Here is a 23,706-nt window from a genome sequence, read left to right as displayed (position 1 = left end):
ATCCATTGTACTTTTGCATTAGTACAGCTTTTTTTGTGTGCAGAAAAACTGCAACAAGTGTATCACACACTGAAGTACCTTCGAAGCAACAATAAAGAACAAAGTAAAATAGAAAGAATTAAACATATTTCTTAATCTTATAAATCTACTTCAAGAATCTTATTCAAAATAATATTAACACAAAACAACTTATATTTTCTAAAGACAGCAAATCCACTATCACGCAGCATCTCGGTTCTGATGCAGCTGTAAGGTCAAACAAATCACCATCAAATCACTGACTGCGTCTTCAATGTTAGAAACACCTGAACAGTTAGCAACAAATCAAAAGTTAAGGCACCGCGTCATGCATAATCGTCTGCCCCACCTAACGGATATAATTTTCTTCAAACAGAGACCACAAATACAATCAAGAGAATTATGAGCGGAATGTTTTCAGACACACAGTGATTGAAGGGTGGCCTACCTACATTAAATTTAGAAAACGTTTGTAGACTTTGAATCAATGTAAAAAAGATTGATTTGCTGACAAGAACAATTAGTTTCAAATAGGTGAACAGACCGTCTGGTGGATCAGCACCTAAAAACGTCAGAAGAGCAACGAAATGTCTCCGATGTATCCCAGCTGGCAAGAGTTACTCTCCATAGTTCAAGTCAGATGCATTAAAGGCAACTTTTTCTGGCTGGTGCAATGTCCTTTCAAAACAAGGTTGTGCGGGTGTCCTGTAGGTGTTAGAGTGCGGTCTACTATGTGGTCAACCTTATGGTAGGACAACAGTAGGACGATGACTCAAAATAAGATACCAATAAATGCTTGTCATTCCGTGACAATAATGTCTGATCATATGATTACACATAAAACAACGCAAAAGAGAAAAAATTGATTTAATTATAGAACTTAGTATACGTTATATGTGAGACAACCTATAAAGACAAGTTACATTAAGAAAAGTATAAATATAACCTGGTCGTTTTTATACCTCGCCCACCTTTTATTCACCCAATCACGACTTCTATTAAGAATCGCAACAATTAACAAGCGCAAGATCACCTAGAACTCGATTCCACCGCATGAATTTTGACAAGTTGCGAAATTAACACTTCCTTGTAGGCCTACGTGTTTGTGGCTTGTGTTGTACTTCATCAATTAGCCTTTGTGGGAGATTGCTTGTCAAAGGGTATTCGCTTCATTACTATGCTTTATGGAAAAGCTTATTTTTGCACTCGTTGCTAATATTAAATTTCATAAAACGATACGTTTTTTTTAAGCGAATATCTTACAATGTTTTATCGATGGTGACAGACAGCAGTTCAGACAGGTCCAGTGATCATGCCCAAGATATCTCAAGCCAAGACAAGTTGATTAAATGATAAATTAACGATTCATCAGTTAGATATTCAACTTACCATCTGTGTGGATATCGGCTAAATATGACAAGTCGCGAAAGTCTGCCACTGAGATAGCTCGTCGCATCTTCAGAAAGCTTTTGGAACCAAATAAACTATACCTGGCCACACTTCTGTGCTTTAGAAAAGCACCCGGAGTCCAATCCGAGGAAGTACCAGCCATTTTAAGCTATTTAAGGTTACTAACGTCTATGCAACGCAAAAAAAGAGAAAGTAAAAGTGAAATGTAAGCGGTTAAAACTAAATTTCAATATGGACATGTTTACTTCATTTAAACTAACCAAAACCTTCAAAAATCGCTCTTAACTATAAAATGATGTAGACTGCAGAGCTTATACTGTGAACCTAACAAGCATGACAAACTAAACCAATTTTACGAAAAGTAAAGTTTATAAATAATTCCTACTTTAACGCAAAAATCGTCACAGTTATCAATGCGACACAGGAAAGTCAAAGCAATGTTGTAAGCCGGCGTATAAAATACCCCAAGACATCACAAAAGGGTTCGACTAAGAAACTGCTCCCTGGCTTCACTAGTCAGTAGCCGAATCCTTCGGCGGACGCTCAAAATATCATTTGCAACAAGAACACATGAAAATGTTTGGTGCTCTGGTCACTGAGTTGGTAACATGGAAATTCTTTTAGGAAACACCAATAAAAATTACAAACGTTTTCGCCCATACTCATGTTGGCCATTTTCAAGTAATCAACTATCTATGGTTCAAGAAAATCACCTCTTTGCCAAAATTGAATTTACTAGAAGTCAGAAAACCAGTTTTTAAATTACTGCCACCAGGTTTGAAAATGCTTTTCATTGATTGTTGCTCTACGCCGCTCTATGTCATCCATCCAAGTATATTATAAATGCAATATTCTGGTGCATTGTTATATAATCCTGGATTAGAAAACAATTTTCTTTAACTCACACTAACACTAAAAATAGATGGATCTGTGATCCAATAAAAAAAATAACATCTGTGATTGGTGATAACAATATAGCTGATCTGAGTTGAAATATCAAAAAGCAGACGGTGTCACTTTGACTTGAATCACGGTTGAACAAGGAGAAAGCCAAAGCTCTCGGCTACAAAAAGTTAAAACTTCATCAAGAAAATACTGTTGACAATGCTTCAGAGTAGACATTTTTCTACGTTGATTTGAAGTGATTTCGCAGCAATCAGACAAACTGTCGCTTTATTTGAACTGTATCTCTCACTGAAGCTACTGCCATTGTTGTAGGCAAATGTCAATATAATTGTATCATTTCTTTTCAGTTCCAAGCCGGAAATATGACAATTAATCTTTTAGCGTGGTATTGCATGCCAGCAAACGTTCAGAAAACGTTGAAACAACGACGGGAAATCTAAAAATAAGTGTCATGACAACGTGGGCTACAGAAGCATAGCTGAACAACTAAGTACGCTGAGGTTTGAAAGGTCTCAAAATAGCTGAACAGAATTTGATCCTGCACATTTACTGCAAAAGTACCACATGATGCTGTACGTTGTATCGCAATCATTCGTTAATTGATTAATGTCAACCAGTAATGTTGTAATCACTCCCGGAAAGGAATATTGAAAATCTTTATTAGCTGGAAAGGCAATGAGGGATATTTTCGAGTACGCCTAGAAAAACGTCTATGAGCATCATGTTGTGACGCAGCCGTGGACACAGCCATGTGCTTTGGGTGGGTGGTCAGTAGGTAAACCAATAACCCAGCAAGCAAACCAACTCTTTTTACATTGTTTCAACGTCCGCTGACGTAGATTGTGATAGTCATGATCGCTCTAGAGTCGCTTGTAACAATCATACCCCAGACAGGAAAATCTGTTATTTTTACATAAAATCAATGTAAAAATGATGGGTTTTGTTGTCTGAAACTTCGTTATCGTTAAATTCGTATCCATTTCATTTCCATATCATTTTCATCTATTTCTCGAAACTTTCAGTAAAGTTTATTCTGATAAACAACAGATTTTCTAACTCAGTTCAACGAATTAGACCCACTGAACATCTCAGCAGCCTGCACAAATTCAACCACATTGCTAAAATCTGAAAGTTAATGCACAAGCCTGTACAACAGCAATCTTTGCAGCAACTCAAAGTTACCGTTTTTACATAGCTTCTATAATTAACCACGTGTTTGTACTTTTTGGCAAGTAAACGCTTACTCAACTAAATTTGCGATTAAAATACGTTTCGCCGATCAGATACCACAGACTTCTCGTTCTCGAATCCAGCTCTAAATTAAATTAAAATCTATAGGCTACTGGCTGTTAGCAGACTAAGACATCAAAGCAATGTAAAAAATGGAAATTTTTACTTTACTCCTAGAGCTACTTGCTTATAATGCTTAAAAAAACGTTGGCAAACTGACAGGACGTTTTTAATTAAGATATCAGCCACTTTTTCTTATACTTACAAGCATTACAATGGAAATTTGATGCGTTTTTTTTTTCTTTGTAATATAATTGTGAAGACAGCTGTCAAAACTTAGCATGTAGATGCTGACGTAAATACCACGCTAAACATAGCATCGTGCACCTTTTGTTTTAAATTAAAAAATAGCACTATGCGTTTGTAGAGCATGCATAACTTGTGATCTGCACTAAAAACATTTAAAAACATTTGTCGGGTAAAATCAGATTTCAAAACCCTTTCCCTTTTCCTGTCTTCATTCTTGATAACGATTCGACAGAAAACACGCGTTTGTATCTTTGGAAAGACACTTGATCATGTGACTTAAGGTGGCCACCAAGAATAGCTCCTTTGCTTTACTTGCCACATTGAATTCTTCAACCCAAAATCCTGGATAGGTGAACACATCAGTGGCACTACAGAAGTTGGTTATGACTGATTCAAGTTCATGGTTAGACATCGAGAGTATTTCGGTAAAATGGTTGGTTGGTTTTGAATCTTTATCGTCGGACTGTCAAAGCTTTGCTAGATTATTCCTGATAGTTTCGCATACTTGTAGTTGTAGAGGCTCGACGCAGGGCCGCTTACCGAGATTGATATAGTGAAGTTTTCCGATTGTTGAAGTGTTGTTGCCGAGCAATTATTCCATCCATTAGGTGCTGCTGAATGGAGAGCACTCTTTAGAATGCGTTGCTCAAGCGCACACCTCGAGGGTCGAACCAGCGCCGCTTGATCTTGATGCTTCTTCGTTCACGAAGTCACGCGCTAACCAACTGAGCTATCGGGGCGGACATTGCCTGAAGTTATGATGCCAATTACATAGCATACGATACCAACACCAAAACGTTTTGCAGATTTGAAAAAGAAAACTGCAAACACTGGAACAACACGATTTCCTTCGAAAATGACTGCAGTGCCGCCTTTTGCTGACAGACACGAAGCTCACAATATCATCAGCTGTCAGCTGATTAACAAGTTTTTACGATAACATTGCCAAATTTGGTAATTGGCAATAACTAGCCAATTCATACAAGCGTCAAAAATTGTCACCACAAAACGTTGCTAGTCGATTAGGCCATGTCATTAAAATTCGAGAGGCAAACGACAAAAACATGGCGTGTTTCAAAGTGCGACCATTCCTTATTGTTTAGTATGTGCTAGCTCACATGCGCCACTAACTGGACTGTTTAACACAGCTTGTAGACTAACCAAACTACAGCCTACGCTATGAACAGTTGCAAAAACAATATGTAAAACCGCAGTGTAATCATTGCAGTTAAAAACCAAACAAGGCTGTTAAAAACCCTTTTTTTAGTTGAAACAAAAGAATTAAAAAAATATTTTTATTCAAAATAGTTTCGTAGTAAAAAAAGTGTTTCGTTGGAACAAAATGCTTTAAACCAGTGGTTCCCAAACTTTTCTATTCGCGTACTATTTAGCAGTTTCATACAGTGTTCGCGTACCACCTACGCTACAACCAAAAAATCACAAAAATATACAATAAAAAGCAAAAAAGTTTAACAAATTTTAGCACAGCGCTTCAAGACTAAAAGATTTTAACATTAGACTAAATATAATTACAGTAAGCTATTGAGCTGTCGGATTAGTGGAAGACCAATAAATAGGGTGCACTACTACTGCTACTATCAGTAGCAACATTAAAAACTGAAAACTTTTGGCTTTTCTGTTAAACGACCTAGGTCAGAGGTTCTCAAACTGTGCGTCGCCACGCTCTTGGTGCGTAGTTTCAATTTTTCAAGGGCGTCACACAATGATTCCGCTTCGTATCTCAATTCAATTGCCTAATAAAGCGCCCACAGATATTGTTATCCCATGCAATCTGCATGAGAACTCATCTTTGCGAAACTGTAACAAATGCTTATGGTTTAACAATCACATAGCGCAACTCGTCGCGCGACAAATAAAGGCTAGAGACACAAATAAATAAAAATGACTGAAATTCTTATCGCTGAGTGCGTCGCAAGTCCAACAAAAATTTTCAAAAACGTCGCAACAAAAAATAATAAAAATAATAAAAAATAAACTCATAAACGCCTAAATCTCCTACGAATAAAATTAATTATGACACAATAATGCACATTGAGTAATCTGAAAGTTTGCGTAAACTGTATTATTTTAACTACTGTCAACCGTGGACGTCCACGTGCGTGAGTTTCTCGCGTACCATCTAAAAGACCTTCGCGTACCACTAGCGGTATGAGTGGTACGCGTACCACAGTTTGGGAACCACTGTTTTAAACTCTGCCAATGTGAACAATAAAAATATGCGCCTTGATCTAGCATGTCAATACCACAGAAACTTGTGTCAATATGTCATCTCATCCAGATTAAACAAAATAGCTTCATTCAACTTAATTTAAACTAATTGAAGAACAACACATACCAGATTCATAATCCTCTGCCATTGAAGTCAAAGGAATGTCTTCGAGCTGGTAGCAATATGCTGAACTAGGTCGCTTGCTGTTGAAGCCACAACTAAGATTGAAGCATGATTGCGAGGGCAGTAGGTGGCGTAGGTATATCTTTGGCTTCGTCTTGCTCTCAATACTTGACTTGCTATCTGTTCCTGGAGAAGTGTATTGAAAGTGATCTTCTTTGGATCGCTTTTCAGCGATAAGGATCTCTTTCAATACATCTGGCTCTGGACTTTTGGTTTCAATTGAGCTTTCTTCGGATAGAGTTGTGTGTTTTGTTACAGAATCACACATTAAGTTGCCAGTGCAAAACTTGAGAGCTTGTTCCATCTTCTGTTGTATATAACTCTTCAGTGAATATAACAGACCAAATGCTGCATCAGTGACCCAACAAAAAGATATTTTCACCATTACATGGTTAACAATATATCAACTTGTGAAGATTTTTCCAGTGTAAAATCACATTTTGTATTTTTACTGGTTACTTGCTATGAAAATGCAGCTTCTCTGTGCGTGTGAAATCACTATACGCTGCTCAAACCAACAACAGATCTACACAGCAAAGAAAAAAAACTTGTCACAAACTTATATATAGATTCCATAGACTGTTCCATAGATTCAATTGTTCAAATTACAATTTACCTCACTTGACAAAACATACCAACTACTTAGTCGAAAGTTCTTTCAATAGAGAACCATTTCAAGGAAAGAGCAGTTAACTTAGTGCAACACCCAGTACTTAATCAAAAAATCTGCTGCATTGGTCAACAAACTCTTCGATCAATCAACTTTATTGATCGATGGCTTGCTCACGTTTCAGCCTACGACCGAAGTACAGCATTTGTTGAGGAAATGTTACAAAAATTTAAAAACAGTTTCAACTTTGATTCGTATCGGCAAAGAAACTAGCTTCAGTCAAAATAGAAGTGCAGAGCCCAAAACGCAAAAACCGAATTCAAGGTTCGCTAAAGGTTTCGGAAGCTATACTTTTTTCATCTTCAGAGACTTGGCTCCGATCTTGTTGTTCAAAGGAAAATATTTAAAATTATCCGAAATAGAAAGTAAAAATTAACGTTCGCTTCTAGACGTACTTCATGAAAAACTCAGTTAAAAAGCGGGTTTTGTGAACATTTTGTGAGAAGTGCATTACGATTGTAAGTAAAATAATCCTGACACTATCCACACCACAACAGGCTATTTTAAGCAGTATAAATATTATCGATTTTAACCGTTGATTAATGGCAACGATGGAATTGCTTATTCATCACATCTCGTGCTGTTATTTTAGAGACGCTATAAACGCAATCAATAAAACATTAGTCATCCGACTTGATTGAATTCTACTAAACGTTGAAAGAGCAAAACTGTGTTCAAATCCTTGCAAATAATCAACGGAAACTTTTCTGTATTTAATTGTCCATTACAATTGACTCAAGTTAGTCGCATCGCTAAATTAAATAATTCTTGCAGCCAAATCAGAAAAACTCAGTTCTGTATCAGCTGAACATTCCCAAGCCAGAGCTTGGAAATGTGAAAACTGCAAAGTTCACAATAGAGTGAGTTTGCAGCTGCAATTTCTACCTAAGATGTTAGGTTAATACACGAACGGTAGTTTCATTTTTCTAGCTAAAAAGCGTAACTATTACTAAACTGATTAGTAACTAATAATCAGTTAAGCGTTTTGTTACTTTCGCTCATGTGGTACCGACTTGTTATTCTTGTGCTTTGTTGCGACGGAACTCTGCGCAAACTTTCAGTACCAGTTCTTGAAATTTTGTGATTATAAGAAGGTAGTTATTCATACGAAGTTTCTGATGACAAATCAAAAAAGTAGGAAAACAGCCCAATTTTATCCCTCGTTACACTCTTAGTTGTTCAATGATACCATTTCTCTTTTCTGCAAATCAAACTCTGGCATGTCTGCCGCGGTCAACAATCATATCTACTTAGCAAAAATTAGCAAAAATGTGAGCTCTAGATCAATAGTCTCTTGTGACTGACTTGATACAGTGTAACTAGCGACAGTTAAGTCATCCAATCCTTTGCCCTGACGTCATCAAAATTGTGTTGTCAAAAATAGAGTATAAGTTTTCATCGTAATTTTAAGCAGTATCAAAATAATCTTCCAGTTAAAGAGGAAAAAAATTAGGCAAGAAGTAGACGACATGAGGATTTAAAAGGGAACTGCACATCTGAAAGTGCAGAATGAATAATTATTATCATGAATTAATTCTCGGTGTCTTTAACTCACAGGACAAATTCTCCCTGTTAAACCAACTTATCAACATAGCGAATCTGTGGTGGACTTTCAGTAGAACTGTGCTGTGATGCTAATAGACTTTTCGCTGTCTTTCGAATTTCAAGACTATTTACTGTAAGTGTAGTGATAATAACTTTGCAGTTTTTTGTTTATTCAAAGCGATCTCTACTATTTAAACTTGAATAAATGGTTATTCTTGGACTGAGAAAGCCTAGTAAGAATAACTTTCTTACAGAAATCCCTTCTGTTAACATGAATTTTCGCCGTAGAAAGGGCAGATTTTGTTAGCTTTCATCAAAGCTCATGTTAGAGCTGTTTCAAATAAACTCAGCCAAGTGATTCCAACATAAAGCGATCCACTGACCATTACATGAAGACTTATGCAGCTTCGACACAAGTTTACGTCGAGTATCTGCAACAACAAAGATTTCATTACATCAGGGATTAGCAGCTGTTGGTAAAACTTGACAGTTGCTGTGACAGACCACGTCAGCAAAGGCACTTGCTCAGAAAAACAATGCACCAGATATGTTACGCTGATGCAAAATTGCAATACTTTCATGATTTTCTTGTGACTTTGTATCTGAAAAAGGATTTTAGCTTTGTAGACCACTAGAAACCAGAAGAAAAAGAATATTGAAACCACTTTAAGACTCTTGTTCATGATCGTAGGTTTTGGTGGTTTTGGATATAAAAGATTTCGGACCACTTTTGTAGTGCAGTTTTCAAATTAATTTCCAAGGGAAGTGGGTACATATATAGAAGAACTGTTTTTATTTTGCCAATAAAAGTGCTCTATACTCTGATGCAGTTTGAACGATTGCAGATACTTTCAAATTAAGTAAATTATTTTACACCTTGCTATTGCGGCACACCGTCCTCATCTGCAGAAAAAGTAAAACTGATATAAACCTACGCTGTATTGCTCAGGTAAAAATTCTATTACCTGTCTACAAAAATCAGACTATTTTCTTTCTTAAAATTATTAACAATGTGACAGAACTGAATCTCGTCAACTAACTCGGAGGCAGCTAGCTACAGTTCCAATTGCTGGTAATTGCGCTAAATCGACAAGTGCTCGTGATAGCTCGCTCCCTAAGCCACTTACAACTTGCACCTGTCAAGGACTTCTCTGTATACAGGATGACGAAATGACAACGGCTCTAGCACTTGTCAATAAAATCAGTCAACAAAAATTCGTACAAAAGGCTAGGGCTTGGTTCGACAATTAAAATTAATGGTTTACCATCGTCTGTGTTTGTTTTTCTTTATGTGCTGCATTTAAGAAATTCTTCAAGACACTTTTGCCTCTAACAAAGATCTTGTTTTCGCGTTGTTTGTTTCAATGTGACAAAAGTGTACGAATTCGCGCCGGTAAACCACGGTTTGAAATATTTGCTCAGAAAATGAGAAAGAGATAAAGAAATCAATAAAGGTCAGCAAGGGGCACGCTCGGTCAAAACAAAAAATTCAGTCTGTAGAGTGCATTGTGTTTTGCAATTTCAATCAACAAGTTGCAAAACATTACGTCAATTAATGGTTGCTAGATAAAAAAGCGACACTAAATAAATATCTTTTGTTTATCAACCTTTCGACAAAATTGAAGAATTAAATTATGAACTGTGTGTTTTTAATTTCAAATACATTTCTCTAATTTTAAAATGCGCTTTGGACTTCCCATATCTGCAGAATGACAAAAAAAATAGGTTTAATTTTCTTGTAATTTGTGAACAAAAACAAACTTTGGGTCAAACCGAGATACCGTTATCTACCTTAAATGGACAAAACTTTATTTATTCTATTGATAGTTCAAGCTCCTCGTGAAGGGGACAAATATTAGCATTTGTCAACAGCAACAAAAAAAAATTAATTTCTGTACAAACTCAAGAGTTGATAAGAAATAATTATAACATTGCTTGCGCATAAAACATTGTGTATTTTTGAGAAAAAAAACACACTTTCCAAATTACTACACGATATGAAATCACACACTTTCTCACAGTCGTGAATATTCAGTGTCCGGTTATCAATTCACTTCGAGAAAACGCATGTAAATTAAGAAAAGATACTTTTTACATTGTTTCAACACCTGGGATGTAAACGATGCAAAAAGGGTAACCTTTAAAGGTTGGGGTGTTTGACGCTCATTTCTACTTTCAGAAATGGACAATTATTATTTAAAATATGTTTATTCCCTTCAACAGCCGAACTAGAACAAAATTGTCCATTTTACATCACTTCAATCTACATAAAAAAAGCGATTTTGGTGGCTGGAAACGGAGACTATTTGCGGGACATAAAACAAATGCACCTCCAGTAGTTAAACTGTAAAGTGAGCTTCTGTTGGCTTATGACTTACACCAGCACCGAAGATGGCAGCAACTTACCTACAAAGTGCCTAAGTACAAAGTTGCCTACAAAGTGACAAATCAACGACTGCAGACGCAGACGTTGATCTAAGACGTACGTTGATCAACGTCTGCAGAGTGTAGACGGTGATCAATGTAAAAAATGGTTGGTTTGCTGTCTGGGATAGAACAGTTTTGTTAATCAATTGTTGAGGATAACGCCACTGCCATCGTCACTTAGAAATATATGCAAAACTAAATTATTTACAACGTTAAGCACAACCGAGAAATCCTATGAACAATTCCAAGAAAAACTCAATTATTTCAACCTCCAGTAAAACGACGTTTACTTCCAGAAAAACGCGCAGCATAAAGCTGATTAGGAATTGTGAAAGCCAGCACTCAGTCCAAAAAAACACGTAAAAAAGCAGAAAATCATAGCTTGTTTTATCAAACCCTCGATGGGAAGAAGTGTTTTACAGAATTACTCTTAGTCGAAGTGAAAAAGTTAATGTGAAAGCGATGACAAAACCGCACAGTGCTTGTCACAAATCCTCCCAAACTCCAATATTACAAAATGTACATGTCACAGGCTCTCTAAACGCTTCTGCTCTCACATAATATCACCTCAAAACGTTATTGTCCAGCTCAGTGTGAGGACCTTTTTTAAAAGCGCTAAGTTTTGCGCAGTATGGGACTTCCTTGCTGGCATTTCCTTGCAATACAATTACTGCAGCCAAACTTTCAGCAGTGATTAGCATATTTCATGCAGTACCAAATTGATGAAGTATAACTTCGAATAAAACAATAGAGAATAGACAATGGAAAATGAACTCTAATACGATTATTTGCATACCCATGTCCATAATCTATGCACTGTTGAGTTGGGATTGTAAAGCTGAAACTATAGCCAATTTAGTTAAGAACGCAGAAAATCGGATAGCTCAGTGAAACCTTGAAAAACCTTTGCAAATTGATATGTGATTAGCCTGATTCATCTATCACTTCACTAAAATGAGAGTTGTTTCATACGGTTGCATGTTCTCATCGGTACATTTATTCTCTGATTCATACAAAAAACAACCATCTTCCATACGAGCTGACTGCCTAGATTACATTATTTGACATATTCTGGTTCAGTTTTCTCTTGAAGCTAAACATATCATAACTTTTTATAAAAGTGAAAACGGTGAAAAACATTTGTAACTCCATTACTCCAATCAAACGTGGCAGAATGAACCGTGTTTCAAAATCAGCCTAAGCTTCAACGCACAGTCCAAGTCCATACGAATCGAAAGCTATCTCACTCAAACTAAATTATTCAAGAGATCTCCCGAACGTAATTCCTGCAGCCCATAATGATCTTCAGTGAACAGAGTCAAAAGAAAAACATTGTGAGAGCTAATTGATTTCTTTTTCTGAACATATTTTCAAAACTTCAGCTGTGGTAATAACTTCCTATATGCAATAATGCATGGCTATCAAATCAATAAAGAGATGTCCAATACGATGCGTGCGTTGCTTACATGGGGTTTACTTTGCGATGACTGAACAACTTCCAAGAACAACAATTGTCCACAAAGTTTTACTACGAATGGCTTTAATAAAATATTACATTTTGGGGAGGTTAGCGCAATAAAAAAATTAAAGTTTTACCACGACTACGGTCATTACTCTAGCACTGCTAGGTAATGACTTGGTCTCTATCGTCATCGTTTCGAAACCTACTCCAGTCAGTAGATATGTTAACTCGAGAAACTTCCATTTTCTAAGAAAATCTGTTGAACAATGTATTTATTCTTGAAAAGCAATTGTGACACTAATGAGAAGAACAATCATACTACTATGACAACGTCAGCGGATGTTAAATCAACGTACAAAATACAGGTTTTGCTTGCTCGGAAGTTAAATAAGAAATCAATTGCATACGTGACAACCACAGTGAGTGTATGAATGATAAACAACACAAAACAATGACTGCAACCCACATACAGGAGTGGGTGGCGAACAACTGAAAAATCCAAAACCTGCTAGTTTCATGCTGGTGTTGTTTAGTCAACGACCCACCGGGATGTTTCTGCTGTTTAGATTTTAGTTAGCAATGGTGGGATTTTGTGTATTTATCCTCCACTGCAATTTAGGGTGTTTCCTACTTGGTTGTGTAAAAAAATATGACGAAATTTAACAACGAACCAAAAACGGTATAAATCCTGCGTATATAGTGCATCACTCGGGGAATATAAAATAATACAATGTATGTAGATCGGTATGATATAGATAACATCAGAGTTGCAATAAACAAAACAAGTACAAGTTGCAGCCTGCATACTACATATACTGCAGAATACATTAATGTAACATTAGCACTCTATTCACGATCCTCGCACCACACCATCCCACAGACCTTAGGCTTATCACATCATTCGTGCTACTTGTAATAAAGTCGATGAGATGTAACCACTGTGTTGTGAAACTATGCAATGCATCAAGATACTCAGCCTGACGATCTTTTTCAATACACATACGTGGGTGGTGGTCAAACACGGGGGGTGTTACGATCGCAAAGATTATAGCGATAAACCACACCGCCTAAACGGCACCTTTGACTTCACTTTCAACGGTTTCATAACCTTTCTCGAGCTATAAAGCATTTCTCAACATTGTGAAATAGAAATAAGGCAGATGATCAATATTGACTTGATCGATATTCTTCACAATTCTCATTTAGTTCAGATAAATTGTTTTCTTGTTGAAATATTTTCCGATTGTTTGTTGATCTCACTGTGAGCGTTCTTGCTATGGATATGCAAATAAGGTGTTACATCAACACTTGCTCCTTTTATATAAGCAAAACATGCGAAAGAGATATCGGTAATATTAAGCAAGCAAAGGCAGAAATTAGCATGGTTTGTCTTTTGCATGTTTTTCAGCACCTTCTCGTCGTCGTCGTTCGTATGAAGCAGAAAGTTTGTGGTCAGCCGAATGGAAGGACTTGGAGCCAACTTTTCGTCAGATCGTCAAGTGTGCGTAGGCCTGTTATTCCATTGGGAGGGGAATAGATGGGACACCCAAAGATGATGTGGTTAGCTGTTTGCTCCGTCGCACCGCACTGACAAGCAGCAGAGTCCCTTATGCCCCAGCGTGTCAAGCAAGCATTGAAGCGGCCAACTCCCGTTCTTATCCGGTTCAGTGTCACCCACTCCCTTCTCTGAAGTTCAGAACCAAGTGGGAGTGAAGAGGCAGGAGAGACATCGAATAGAACGAAGCGAGACTTTATTTTTGGCACAGTGCTCAATTCCTAGGACCAGGCATCTGACGTGCTGAAATCAGCGAGCTGGAGTTTTGCAGCATGCCTTACAAAAGGGCACCGTGATGGTAGGCAACCTTCTGACGATCCAGAAAAGCGTGAATCAGGCTGTAAAAGTTACTTTGATAATAGTGGTTCAATTTACTTGAATTGGCTCTGTTTAGCATTGCTCTTGGCATTGAGCACTCTTTTGTGGTATTAATACCATCTATAGCATTAATTTCTTCACACAATCAAAATCAACCTCAAATAATTCCCCCAAACTTCGGCAATATTCACCACAAACACCAACAACATGCCCTTTTCCTGTGCACACACGCGAACACTTCCCAGACAGCAAATCAGTCGTTTTTTTACATTGATTCAACGCCTGCAGACGTTGAATCAATGTCTGGGTTGGGAGTCAAAGCTACCTTGTCGGATTGCGCGTTCACTGACGTCGGCGTATTATGTAGTATAACGCATAAAATGACAGCTCTGGTCCCGGTAAGGAAAGCCTAGTCAACGTGCAGTGACGAGTTAGTGATTCCTGATTATTTGCTTCTTTCGTCAGGCAGTGAAATTGGGAGTGGCTGAAACAGCTGGTAAAAACGGAGGCACGACAGTAAAAAAAATTTAATATTACACAAAGATCAAATAGCAATGCCATCAATTCAATATCAGTTCACTGAAAATCAAAATCTTCATACATAAGACCTGCCCTTTCATTTGCGGCTAAGTTCGAAAAAAAAAAACAAGAATACGTTAGATCCAATGTCTTGTCATGACGCACAAACGCGGGCCATGGAAGGCGTAGACTACATGCTTTACTTTCGTAGATCACATGCAGTGCTTCCACTTTGAAGGATTTTATCCCGAAATCGGGATTTTTCAACGCTTCGAAGGATAAAAAAAGGAAATGAAAATAGGAAGGATTTTTTAAGGATTTTTAACAATTTTATAAGGAAATTTTGTCTTTAAAAGGGAATTCTTCTTTTTAGCAATTTTAAAGAAAGTTTTATTAATATTCCCTTTCAAAGTTCTAAATACGACTGGAATAACGATGATCAGCTGGTTTCGGTTGTCACTCGACATCCGGAACCCCCTCTCACTTTCTTTCCCATTCTCGTCTTTCTGTCGCTTGATTTATGATTTCTATTCTCGCCATTTTGGGAATTGGAGTTGGACGTGAGTGTAGTAAGTGAGTTAGTTCTTACTACTTCTTAGGTAATCCGTTGATTTACAGTTGAACTTGAGTAGCAATGACAAAGTTCACTGAGCTTCGACGTACAGTTAGGTATGATAAGCTTAGGCTAGTGGTATCCTTCCGGTTTAGAAAAGTTAGTTACAGCCTATGCTAACCTATTATGGTGTCATAATAATAGAGCTAGCTAGGCTGTGTATGTGTATTACACAGTCAGACTGAGTTAGTGTCATGAATAGGCCTAATATCCTGAAGTTTTTCATCAGTCTCAGATGATAGTGAAGACGTTACTGACAAGGAGAAAAAATAGATAGCCTAGCCTATAGCTAAACACATAAATAAATTTGTTAATGGATGGATAATTCGTTACTGGACATTTACCACCTGTGCATTTTTGGTGTTAGGAATAGGTTAGAAGTCCGGGTAGGAAAGATGACAGTGGTAATTGGTAAATGATGGCCAGGACTCCAGGTGGTAAATGTCCCAAAACCGACCAACTGACAAGCAGTTTTTTGGCTGGACAGTGAACAAAGGAAGTAAACCATGTTATTGTAAAATATATGCGGCTTTTGTGCAGCCTACTGTTCTAATAAGTTGTATTAGCGCCTTTTTTAACTTAAATAACGTCAAAAATAACCTCGCCTATGAAGGAAATTTTGAAGGATTTCGGACTGGGAAAAAAGAAATTTTTCAGGACAAAAAAGGAAACTGAAGAGGATTTATCAATTGTCAGAAGTGGAAGCACTGATCACATGCTACGCAGGCACAGCTGGCACCCACAGTACTACTGGCATTTTACGACAATGTAACATCAAATATCTATACAATATTTCAGTGAACTATTCTCCTTGGTTTAATTAAAACTTTAAAGTAAAGGATAATTTCTTTTACATTTTGAATTGCAAAATAATTCACATTGAGCACTGCTTGTCTTTTAACACTACTACAACGTCTGGTGATGCAAAAACGACAAATTATATCAAGCTGGATTTTATGCCAACCATTTAGTTTAGTCACTAACCAGAATTGAACATGACAATGGTCCACCATCGTAAACAAATGAAACTAAACACTCCATTGCAACAATGCTCAAGGACATTGTATTCACTTCACACAAAGTCGTCCAAAAACAAGTTCATAAGAGAGATAGTTCAAAAACAAAAAACTGCGGGTCGGTAGCAAGCTTTTGGCATGATTGAAATTTGCCTGATTTGCATTTAAACAACAATGTTAGACAAAGATCTGATGCAAAAAAGAGCGAGTGGATTTGTTGTTAAAACTTTGACTTAATCCCAAAAATATAACAACAAGCATGCATACCTTCTCTTGAGTCACGTGACTTGTGAAAAACATCATCGTCCTCCTTTGAACAGTTTCCAGAGTTTTCGCTGAAAAGCTGAAAAAAAAATAACAAAAATCAACAACATCGTTTCAACGTCACCAGACATTAACAAAGGAGTAATAAAAAACGATGCTAAAGTTCACATTTAATTGGACTGGAGCCGGTATCTTGAGCAGCTGACAAAAAAATTACACTGACCAAATAGCTGAAAATTTGAATACAAAACAATACAAACAAACAGAAACACAACAGCAAATCAACCCTTTTGTCATTCATTTAACGTTTGTAGACGTGGTTGAACTCGTCGTCGTCGTGTGAGCCTTTGGGTCGAGGGTCTATCCTTTTACAACCCCAGATTCACGATGTTCCCTCACTACACTGGAAGGCTGCTACAGAGCAGCCAGCCTTTGGTTTCATCATCCATGACGCGCAGACCTTCTACTGTGTTAGGTGGCTTGAAGAGGGTACAATCATTGATGGTGTGGTCGGCGGTCTGTTCCTCGGCACCACATTCATGGGAGGAGGAAGAGGCCATTCCCCATTGATGCATGGTTGAGCGGAAAAGCCCGACGCCCGTACGAAGACGGTTGAGACGCACCCATGCCTCTGATTTGCTGACAGGGAAAAGCGAAACGTTACTAAAACACTGAGAGATGCTGCTGCAGAATGAGTACACGAGCAAGATCCCAACTCGCAAAAGTTTGGACTGCAATAAAACAATGTTTACTTGGGCCAACTACACTGGCATTATGTTTCTCAGCAGCCGATTGCACAGTACAGTGGTGGTAAAAATTGACAGCGACAGACAACTGACGACTTGTATTACTGCCACTCGTGACGCAACATCCCCAATCACCACAAAATTTCATATCTATACGAAATCACGCGAAATCTGTTCATTGTTGTCATCATCATCATGCGCGTCGGCTGCGTAGCCCAGTGCTGAAATACTTTGCACCATGCTCAAAAGGGCACCGGTTCGATAGCGGGAGCACGATGCTGTGTCTTTGGCAAAACACTTAATCACAAGTTTGAATGCGGATACAAAGATACAAAAACACGTCCACTTAACCTAAATCTTCAAACACTGGGCGTGAGCCTGGATACCACGAAAACAATAAACGTTCCTTCTCTCTTTAGGTTCAGCAGATGACATGCAGAGCTTTGCCCTACGCGAAGGGAAGGCTCGCCAGTTTCTACATCTATCTATAACGGAAGCTGATTTTTTTAGCACTTTCGGCAGAAATCTTAATCGCCATTTGGAACGGCGCTGTTTTAATATTAATTAAGTACAAAATCATTCGTGTTTCCTTATAATTTTATATAACGTTAACAATCTACAAAAAATTTAACTGATAGAAATATAAGACTGTTTCTTTTTTGCAACCTTTCTGAAGCCTCTCTGCAGCCGTTGAATGCCGGCTATATCTTCACTTAATCGCTTCCCCATTAGCGTGTATCTCCTCGGGGGGGCCTCCCAACTTTTGATTGAAGATACCGAAGTGGTCTCCCCTGGAATTTTCTCTGGACAGGTTCTGAGACGTGCACGAAACCTCCGTCTTTTCATTCTGTGCAAGTGTTTCAAGCCAGCGTCTATTTAAACCTAGGCTTAGTCAACCTGGACGTATAATAACATTAGATCAACATCGACCTTTGATCAATAAGCACGTTACTCTCTGACAACCAAAGTGCAAATTAAACACATCCGGGATTCGTGAGGTGCTTTTTCGTGCTGAACAAGGAAGTTTCATACATTCATGCAACGATGCACAACGTTGGGTGATGGCTTCTTTCACTGATTTTTCTTGGTTCTTTCAACGTTGGTGTTCTTTCAAATATTACGTGACATCCTTTTTACTTACCACATGACATCATGTTTCCGGTGCTTCAAAAATTGGAAACAAACAATAACAAATTTAAACAAATCGATAGACAATAAACGGCTTAAACAAAATTACTTTTAGTCTAAAAATTTGAAAGCAAACATTTTAAGGCAGAAACTGCTTTTATTCTTTTAAACCCACACGCACTGCCGCTTTTTGAAAGTTTTTTTTATAAAATTTATTTTCGGTTTCTTTCTACATTGAAAGCGTGGTCACAATGACCTACAAAATGTGATTTTTTAAATCGCCTGGTGGATTCGACGACCAAGGGGCAACTGTAACCAGGAGCAATAGCCTTGACCAAGAATTGAAATCTTATGACATTAGATTAAGACCAGAACCATCAAATTAGGTGGAAATTGTGAAAGAAACTAGAGATGTATTATATATATATTCAATTACCGGTGACTCTTTAATCAATTCAAAGTAACTTACCGTAATTGTAAATTTAACTCTTTATAATTTTAATTCATGTATTTTTAACTTGGTTAACCGTATATCGACATCAATAGTTATTGAAAGTTGAAAGGTAATAATGGCAGTTGGGCACACAATTTGTCTTCATTTACAAAGAGATCAGAAAAAACTGGAGCAAGAGATTTTGTGATAAACTTTTTCATGCTGAATTCGTAGTTGGTATTCATTGGAATTAAATAAACAAGTCGATTAGCAACTGTTTCATTTCAGAAACCGCCTGCTTTTCTTGTGCAGTTCCAAGTCAGTACCAAAATTAGTAGACAATCTTCCAAGCCCAGCAAATTAGCCTTTTTTATATTAATTCAATGTCTGTGGACAGTAAATCGATGTAAAAAAGGACATTGGCTGGCTAGGTAGCACCAAGACAAAACTAACAATGGTAACTCTATATAACTTTACCAACTTTTCTTTTGTCTTGATTAAGTTTTTAGGTTGATGAACGTGATTGAAAAACAGAGCAACGAAGTAAACGATACATGTTGATAAAAAGGTAGTTAAAAACTTCAAATCAGCGAAAAACTGACATTAGAGCCAGCGAACGAAATCGCCATTAACTTTTTTTTTTTTTTACTTGATTGTTATTAAAATACCTGATGGTGGATTTGGAGCACTAAATACTCCATGGACTCTATAACACGAAGTTCCATGTGAGCCTTGTGAAAAACTAGCAAAAAACTAAAAACCACCTAGCAAAGTACTTTTGGTAGTGCAGGATAAACATTAAACAATCGTGTAAGTTAAAATAAAAGGGTTGGCTTTCCACAAAACATAAAAACTGAGAAAATTTCTAACCTGTGCTGAACAAATTGCTTCGCCATGTGAAGTTGTATAAATGTGCTGCAACCAAAAACGTTCGCAACCTATCTTCAATGAATGTCCTTCACAGAGACCTGATGTTTAGTATAAAACGCACTTACTTAGCTGTCAAATCAAACTTAAGTCCTGTGCTAGCCTACTCATAAAATTCACGCGAAAAGTGCAGTCAATACTCTCGAAACTGAGCAACAAAACTAACATACTTTTTAACAGCAAGCACTTTGTTCTGATCTGCTAGTGTTGAACAAAACCTTGCACAATGTAAAATACCTGCCATAACAAGTACTGCACCTTCGTTCATTTCTGAGTTACGCTCTAGTAAAACTTGATAATCTGATTCATCAACTACTTATGAAATACCAAGAAGCATTGACTTGACGCAGCCAGCCCAAACCAATGTTAATGTGTCAAACAAGTGTCATATTACTTAATGATTGTATTATTAAGAATGATTGAATATATTTCCTATACTTTTGAGTAATTGACAGCACATTTTGCATGACGAGTGACGATCAAAAAAATTAACAAAGTTTTTTACCATTTTATCATCCCGTAACGTATTATGAATGTAAATGAAAAAATTATACGCATAAACAATGAGCTCGGTTCTGTGTTGGCCCAGCCGTCTAGAAAGTCTTGACAATAAAAGTAAAAACCCCATCTCGCTTTGAGATCTTTTTAATAACAAAATACAGCTATTTACTCGGAAAACAATGACTAAAACCTGCAATAAAGCACAGTGGAAAACTTCAGAAACCTCACACAAATTTAACGTTATAATACGGTGAACTGAATGAATTAAAATGACGTGGTTAGTTAAAATTTAAATCAGTTGGTCGTCGCTTTGAAAAGTTCTTTTGTCCCTCTTTGATGATTTGCAGAAGCATCAGTCGCTGCTCTGAAAAGGTTTAGCTGAAACAGCCTAGCCTAGCTGAAACAGAACCTATCTGACACAAACAAAACTGCAATGCAAGTCCGTTTTAACTCCACAGCTTCCAAATCACAACACAACACTAATCCACACACTTCTGCCGAATATTAAAGTACCTCTATCATCAGTACATTAATCAAACGCTTTGAAAAACGTCGGAGCAGGTTATTATAAGCATGCGGTCACATTGGTCATGACAAAACTGGTTTCAACTTCATCTCTCTCGAGTAACTCTACAACCTTTGGTTGAATTCCCTCTGTTGTGTTTCTTGATTTCGATAATGGGTTCAATATTTTGTGACGATCTGACGCCAATCTAACGTGGTTTAACGTCAAGAACGTGAAGCCACAAAAGTTTTACTGTGAAAACTTTGTCAAGGCGAAGACTGGTTTGTATTAAGAGTACATAAGACACAAGTCTACAAGCTAAACTTTTCCCTTGAGGTAAGCCAACATTTCCGCGTTGATAGATTTCGACGTTGCAGTTACGTACTCTGTCCCGCAAGTGATGATTTTTCATTTTCTTAATGCATCTATCACAAATGCGGTTTAATAGGAATTTTCTATTCGTCACCGAGTGCAAAACTGGAGATGATGTTTCCAATCGACAAAAGCCGTCTTGTTCATGTTCATGGTTCCAACATCCAGTGACGTAGGACAAACAATAACTTCTTGGCCTAGTATGTACAACTACAAACCTATTTGCATAAAAAAACTTTGATTTTCAAGCATGAAACGTTGCCGTGGAAGCAGACCAATGATATAACTAGAAAAAAATTTTAGGGGGCAAAAACAACTGTTGGGGAGGGCAAACGTCATTCAACAATTATAATGGTAGCCTACTAAAACGTTGTAATTATACTAAAACATATTTTTGAGCGAGTGTCCCCCAAGCACCCCTCTCCCGCAGCAGACTGAAGAAAGCTAGTCTCTATGAAAAACAAACAAATACATTAATATTTGTCTATTCATTTAAGTATGCTAGTACTTTACACTTTACGTGATCTATTTCCCACCGTGTTATTTACTCGTAATCATTCTTGAATCATTTGTTGAGTTTGTGCTTTTCAGTCCGGAGTGTCGTTACAGTTATAATATAGTGCATACTGCACAGTAAGATTACACAAGTACGTGTCGAAAACGTTAGAGTTTATCTTTATTTTAATTGCGTTATGTTTTTTGTGTGTAATACATTGTTAAACCAGTTAAGGTTATTTTGTTTTGTCTGTCTATCATTTAATGTCTATTCTCTAGAGATATAGAAATGACGGAACTTGTTAATTGGGAATACTGACAATTTGGGTGTTCATCAGGACAATTATCGTTTCTAGCACTAGTTGCAACGTTCATCTGATGAAATTAAAAGTAAAAGCAACAACAAACAGGATGGTTTATTGCTTCACTGACGTCAATTTCTTCAGAAGAATGTTGCAACTAGTGTTAGAACAGATTTAATGTCTATTCTGTACAGATATAGAAATGACGGAACTTGTTAATTGGGAACTTACGATAAGTAAGCAACCCGAAATGCTGACGCTTAAAAAAAATTGTGAACGTAGACATAATTTTTAACTGGCGCACGCATATGATCAGTCTTGCAACTTTTCAAGACATGGTTCAATATTTGTAGCATGACATGTGGTCTACAACCACATACGTCCAATCTAATGAAACTTGTAATCTACTAAAATAATAAACGTGTAATTTTTGACGAACAAATGCACAATGAAACGAATAATACCTAACATAGAGGGAAAAATGATCATAAAAAAGAGAATAAAATTGATGAGGTGGTAATACTAATTTACATCCAATGTACAACTTTTATTGTATTATATAGTGAAAGACAAAGTTGACCATTTCCAAAATCACTATGAAGCGACGTCTACGACCTTATCTCATAATTTTTCAACTAATGATATCTAACCCGATTAAAATTAATGAAATTCTTTACCGTATTAAGGCTTCTTCAGGCAACAAGAGTTTTTGTCTTTAATTCCTTCAATAATCAAATAAACTTTACTCAACAAAAAAGCGTCTATTTCAAATGAATATTGGATTCCAAGGTATTCTCCTTTTAGTTGGAGTAAGTCGCACCACAATGGTAGCAAATCAGTTTTTTCTATAACATGTCAAAAATAACTAATTCTTCGAGCTGGAAAGTTGTAACTTTATTGCTTTGGTTAGATTAGCAGCTTCTTAATCAACAATTTTGGTAAAGAGGTCACTTTCTTCAATATATATGTCTTATATATATGTCTTATATGTCTTATATATGTCTTAACATATGTCTTTATATATGTCTTAATCAACAATTAAGCATTTTTTGTATTGATTCAACGTTTATAGATGTTAAATCAATGATTAGTTCCGGCCAATCTCACTGTCTAGGTCAGTGGTTTTCAACCTTCCTGGTGGAACAGAACCCAATGAAACATTCCAAAAGCTCGAAGAACCCCTGTTCAATAATTTAATTGCCTTATGCAAAAAACATCGTTTGATTAATAAAATTGAATTGAAATACTCATGTTCAGATTTATTTACGTAGACCTACAATAAAAATACAAACGGTAAAAAATTACATTTATTCTCATTATAATTCAATGAGAAACTTGAGCCATATAATAATAAAATAGACTCTCGGATTTGAATGTAAACTTGCGGAACCCCTAGACTTATTGGCGGAACCTTAGGGTTCCGCGGAACCCTGATTGAAAACCACTGGTGTTTACCCTCGCAGAACAATATCGCTCGGAGAAAAAACAATCGTATGACGAAACATTTCCCAACAAGGTTCAGGACGTCAATAAACTTAAACATTTGGCATGACGGCCTACAGTCTTTCGACTCACAACACCAGTCAGCAATACAATTACCACAGTTGGAATTTAAAAAACAA

At 37.0% G+C, this 23,706-nt stretch overlaps 1 protein-coding gene across 2 annotated transcripts in view; it reads right to left on the bottom strand.

Annotated features, from left to right (window-relative positions):
• Positions 1-23,706, bottom strand: part of LOC145770325 (uncharacterized) — a 74,751-nt gene that overhangs the window by 41,462 nt on the left and 9,583 nt on the right. For both annotated transcript variants that reach the window (XM_082581928.1, XM_082581935.1), the window contains exon 3: positions 16,679-16,754. In XM_082581928.1, the coding sequence (XP_082438054.1) occupies positions 16,679-16,754 (76 nt within the window). The remainder of the gene's footprint in view (positions 1-16,678; positions 16,755-23,706) is intronic.

The sequence above is a fragment of the Aplidium turbinatum genome, chromosome 1 (assembly GCF_918807975.1).
Source record: "Aplidium turbinatum chromosome 1, kaAplTurb1.1, whole genome shotgun sequence".
Classification (NCBI taxonomy): Eukaryota; Metazoa; Chordata; class Ascidiacea; order Aplousobranchia; family Polyclinidae; genus Aplidium; species Aplidium turbinatum.
Note: the sequence above shows the minus strand (reverse complement) of the source record. Positions and strands in the feature narration are given on the sequence as shown.